The sequence below is a fragment of the Leptidea sinapis genome, chromosome Z (assembly GCF_905404315.1).
Source record: "Leptidea sinapis chromosome Z, ilLepSina1.1, whole genome shotgun sequence".
NCBI lineage: Eukaryota > Metazoa > Arthropoda > Insecta > Lepidoptera > Pieridae > Leptidea > Leptidea sinapis.
The window spans coordinates 2,814,399-2,820,398 of NC_066312.1; the positions used below are offsets into that span (position 1 = coordinate 2,814,399).

At 31.1% G+C, this 6,000-nt stretch overlaps 1 protein-coding gene across 1 annotated transcript in view; it reads right to left on the minus strand.

Annotated features, from left to right (window-relative positions):
- The window catches only part of LOC126978888 (otoferlin-like), a 107,401-nt gene extending 103,508 nt beyond the window's left edge, over window positions 1-3,893 (minus strand). The window contains exons 1-2 of the mRNA XM_050828003.1: window positions 3,803-3,893; window positions 2,340-2,398 (exon numbers count right to left, since the gene is read on the minus strand). Of these exons, the coding sequence (XP_050683960.1) occupies window positions 2,340-2,398; window positions 3,803-3,893 (150 nt within the window). The remainder of the gene's footprint in view (window positions 1-2,339; window positions 2,399-3,802) is intronic.
- Window positions 3,894-6,000: the final 2,107 nt, after the last annotated feature.

The window sequence follows — 6,000 nt, forward strand, 5'->3', positions numbered from 1 at the left end:
ATAGCTAAGCAATATGTTAATATGTTAATATTATAAAGCTGAATTGCTTTTGTCTATTTTAAAAAGTCCTCCACAAATGTATTGTCCGAGTAAACACAGTGTTCTATAAAGATATTGAAATCCTTTATTTAGATTTCCTAATGATATGATGACTTACTAAGCGTAACAGAAAACTATGGCACTGTATTAAGCTTAACAGTTACCTGCAACACCCCCAAATTATATGCGTTCACTGGCGAAACAAGAATTATTCAACTGTACACATTTAAAAGGTGGCACACGGATTTATATGGCATCATTTGATATTAATGCAATACGCAGCCCGCTATTTAAGATATTGAAATATTTCCAAGGTGACTCAGGTGGATCAACAATAAAGTGTTGATGGATTTATTCAAGCATGAAGAGAAATATTGGAATAATTCACGTGAAAACATCTTTATTATTTTATCAATTAACGCTATCAAATTAAATTTCTGCAGTTTATACTTTGTTTTTATGGTCTGCATGTTGTCTGCAGTTGATACTTTGTGTTTATGGTAGTTTGCAATAACGCGAAATATATGTTTAGACTAATATAATTCGATTAAGCCTAGTAGGTATTAACAATTATAAAATTATTTAGAGTTGTCACTTCTCAATTCAAGATATTGTTTCATATCAAGAGCGCGTAGAACCAGCTGAAGAAACTTATACCAACCAACCCTCCTCTGAAGCTGCAAGACGTTATGAGCTGCTCTATTAACTAACTAGCACTTGCCGTTGACTTCATTCGCACATAATTTCTGATTTCTATGAGATTATTTTCCTGCTGAAGGGCAATCAAACTTATCGACAAAACTTCTACCGCTAGTAAAACCCGCAGTTCATACCTAAAGAGGTCGTTATTTACATTTTTTTGGAATAAAGAGATGTTCTATTTATTCAAAATTCCCCGTAAACAAAATTTTGAATTTACATATTGCTATAAGCTTCCACGTAGGTACAACTGGTCGTGAAAGAAACAATATCTGAAATCTACACCGGCTATTTTCAAAATTTTGATTTTGGCTTTATTAATTATAATAAGATTATCGAGTAGAATAATTTCGTAACCAGAAATTGTTTAAATCGCAATTTGAAATCCGATGGTATGAAAAAAAATTGACAGCCCTAACTTTTTTAAACTTCCATGTAAACAACATTTCTAGTTCTTCTTTCAGGTTCAATAAAAATCTGGTGAACTGACTCTGGAACACGCCACATACAACTGGCCATGCAAGAAACAATCATTTCTGAGATCTATACCGGCTGGTTTCAAAGTTTGGCCCTGTTCTATATTAATTGTCATCGCGTAGAATAGTTTAACGAGAAATTGCAGATATTGAATTCAAATTGGTAATCCGATGGTATCAAGGGAATCTTGGGATAAAGACGGTTCACCTTCGTTGACGCCAGTAAAAATGGTGGCTTCGATCACAGGTTTATGCAAAGTCAAGGAACTGAAATCTGGTTCCATTGCAAAGTTTTGGAGGGTTTACATTAAAATAATTGGAGTACCAACTTTGAGGTATAGGATGCGAGGTGTTATTGCTGGTGGGTCAAGAGTGTGAAGAAACTACGGGATAATGCACAGCATCATCGATCTCCAATACAGTGTCTAAAGATTCATATTTTGTTTGAACTAGAAAATTGTTAATACTATTGGCAATACGCTTTATAACAAAGCGCCCTGGACTTTCCACCAAGAATCAGCACCTGGTTACAAGACAAGCATGTGTGGCAGTGAATATTCAGGACTTTATAAGAGCTGAAGACTGGCGCTCGTCTTGTCAAAATTTGAATATCTATACATATAAAAATGAATTGCTGTTCGTTAGTCTCGCTAAAACTCGAGAACGGCTGGACCAATTTGGCTAATTTTGGTCTTAAATTATTTGTAAGTTTTTAAGTCCAGAAAAGGTTTAAAAAGGTGAATAAATATGAAAATGCTAAAACAACTATTTCGTTTTTCCTTTGATGAGTCCGTCGTTGAGATATTAAATTGAAATAATAGTTTAAAATGAATAGCTAAATACAATCCTTATTTCTTTCTAACTTTCTCCGGAAGTAAAAAACAAACTAAATTTGGGGTGCCTATAATAGTTGGTAGATTTTATGTACAATTTAATATTTGGTAGGTCTGAGAATCGGTCGTCATCTTTTTTTCTATACCCCAAAAATTTTAATTATATTACTTTATATGGCAATACAACGTTTGCTGGGTCAGCTAGTAAAAAATAAATTTATTTTTATTAGTAACAAAACTTATGATCAGAAGTATTTATGGGTAATAAAATTATGCAATATAAAATACTCACCTTATTGATATCAATTATCTCCCTGCCATCGTTCGGTAGTACAAAATCGCGAGTATCACCTAGAAAAAAAAATCACAGTTAGTTACAAATAACCACTAACATAATTTTTAATAAAAAGCGGTGTATGTTTGCCAACACGACAGAAATAAAAACTTCAGTAAGGCGAGGTAAACTTTAAACCAGAGATTTTACTTTAACAATTGCTACTAGCCGAACGTGACGACTCAGTATCATTTAATCCCACAGAATAAAGGATAAAAAACACTCAAAATTTTGATTAAATATCAATTACGGAATCTACCATACGTTCAAAAAGATTTGCCTCAACCCTAAGATGAAAAAAAAATTATGTAATAAGTATTATATGTAATACTGATTTATTTTTGTATTAATATCAAAAATACAAAGAAAACTACCACATGGTATATGCCATAGGTATAACTATAGGCCAAACAACAAACAAAAACTGCAAAAGAGAAGAATATTTCTAAGAGAGATACAGCAAGATACAACAGGATAGCGCAATAGATTCAATAAGAAAAAAATTTTTTGGACATTCGCAAGTGTCATTTCCTTGACCTACATGAATAAAGTGACTTGGATTTGATTTGATTTGAAATATACGTCACGTATTACTAGGCTATCAGGTTGTCTATACGTTAGTATATTCTAAGTGAATGCGTATAACGGATATGATTATTTCTGAAAACTTCTTTTTAGTTAAAATTTTGGATGCACCTGTCATAAGTACGTATTAAATCACTCATATGCGACTATTTTGAAACTCGCCTTTGGCGCGATTCATTTATCTCGCTCGAGTTTTAATTACCTTTATCATAAGCCAGTTGGATAAATAACTATTTTTGTATGAGTCGTGACTCAGATTTAAATTATGATATTTTCAAGTAGTCGATTTCAATTGAATGTTACGTTAATGCTATCTGGCTTAAAAATTATTATATTTTACTAATCCTACATATTATTGTGTCTGTTTTTCCAGCAGTCTGATAGAAACAATTTAAAACCGACTCAGAAAAAAATTACACATGATAAGTAAATAACAGTTTCATATATTTATTTATTAATTAATCTGTACATGTAATAAAATTATAAGCATAGTACCTTTTTAAACGTGTAATTAAATGCTAACCGACGTCAAAACAATAGTATTTAGAGTTTTAACTTTTTGTTTGTGCACGCTGATCTTGGTGAAAACCGCCAAACCGTTTTAAATTCAGTATTAAGTGATATATTCCTATAACATTAATCGTTTGTTCCATTCCAATGGCTCACAAACGAAAAAGTTAATAACAATGAAACATATACGTATTCACGGGAAAAGTCGCGGGCATTCACTCGTTTGAAATAAAGATTGATAAATTTATTTATTTTAATAATATGATTCAAAGTGTTATAAAGTTTCAGGTTGCTATGAAAAGGACACGTTCAATAGGCGTACCTACTAAATGCTTCCATAAGCGCTGAGAAGCCTTTGTATTCCTTTGTTGATACATCTGGCAAATGGTGGTGATTACAAGACATGTAACCCGCCATCATGATTGTTCGTCGATTACATTAAACGTAATATAACGTGCGGTTTCGACAGTTTTTGATCATTCTTAATAATAATAATATAAATGGTTAGTGTTTGTCAATAACATAGTTAAATAACACTATTAATTTAACTAAGCAACAGCTATATATAATATTTATATAATCTTATACATAAAATTCTCGTGTCCCGGCGTTTGTTAGCAAACTCCTCCGAAACGGCTGAACCGATTTGTATCAAATTTTGCGGCAGGTATGAGAATCGGGCAACATCTGTTTTTCATGGCCTTGTATGATAAGGGTTGTCCTTAATTTTTTGACATTTTTGTTATTTTTATTTAAATATCATTCTGTATTGAAAAATACATACAACTTAAAATATTCACCTCTCTACGATTAACACCTATTTTTGTATCACGATTGTTATATTAATCTGTTCCATCCACAGATCGATTACATTAATCGAATACAATAATTATTGTAGTATGATAAATTTTATGTAAGATATATTTGATAGGTCTGAGAATCGGTCGTCATCTAGTGTTTATACCCCAAAATTTTTAATTTATGTATTTTTAATACGATAAATTTTTATTATATAGATAATAATAGCAAAAATAAAGGGCAGCACAGGACCGATCGTCGTGGAAATCTTCGGGGGAGGTCTTTGATCAGTGAACATCTATCGGCAGATGATGATGATGGTGACATCACAATGTCACTAAAACCAGGCCTTTAAATTGTAAGAAATAAAGTCTATTGACAAAATACCGTTTTATTATATTCTCACTAGTTAAATTATAATATCACGGCTTTTACAACATACCTGCGATTTAAACAACACAATATAATTTCAAATATTTTCATGATATAATTGTGCGATGAAGCTTAAATAATACACTGCTTGTAACATTTTCATAGTAAATGAAATCTTAATTACGGTATGCTGGAATACGCAAAAATGTTTAATAATAGTTCGATTGTGTACATTCCGAGCATAAATCTATCGAATCTAATGAATACTGAAACAAAACAATTCAAAATACTCGCAATACGCTTGCGTTATTAACTATTGTATCATTCCAATGATCGCAAGTTTGGAATAATCGTGAATGTTATTCATTGCTCTAATGAGGATTAATTAACTGGGATTTATTATTATTAGATATTAATTCCTGATGGTTTAACAATGCTTGAGTAAAACATTTAGAAAACAAACAACATGGATAGTGACTCGAAGGAGAGTGAAATGATTAAAATTTCTGAATAAATATTGAAGGGGAAAAATCATAAATAATGTAACATAGATGTACTAGTAAAATATCGAATGTTTTTTTATCTGATGTTAGTGTTTTGAAGATTAAAATTTAGAAGGGTGAAGTCACGCTGTTGTCTGACGACGACAACACGAAACTTGTTTTGTTTTGTTTCAGATTAAATAATTTTTAAGGCTGCTATCCCAAGAAATTGTAACCATTTCTTAATGTTTTATATAAAGCTTATATTTTTACAAAAAGTTATTGTATATCTACAGAATATGAGACGAAAATTCATTCTTTCTTTACATTTCCATTTTTATAGAGAGTACGAAGAAAAATTGAGCCATGCGAATCATTTAATCTATATAAAAATTGTACGAAAATATATAAATTGTACACCAATACTAATGAATATGACATAGTTTTGTAAAGAAATTTGTATTATGTTTGTAATAAATTAAATATGCTTCTAATTCTGAATTTAAACTATCTTGTGCTAGAGAAGTAACGTAGCTCCGCTCGATTCCTCAAGACCGTTGGCCCGGTCCCCAGCCTTAAGTAAAATTTATGACGAAGGTGTTCTCAAAACATAACGTTACATATTCGTAATGAACTGTTGGAACTTGGTGGTACGTCAAGAAAATACAATATAGTTTTAAGGTCAAATTTAAATACTGTTATATTTTATTAGAAATGGCAATGGTAATATTCAAACTTAACATATATAATATTAATTATATTTAGGTTTTTTATCTCTTAGACATTCATATACTTGGTGGAGAAGTGAAAATCAAATGACTGAAGCTGTCAATTATAAAGCCGCCTACTGGGTAGGAATAAATATATTAATC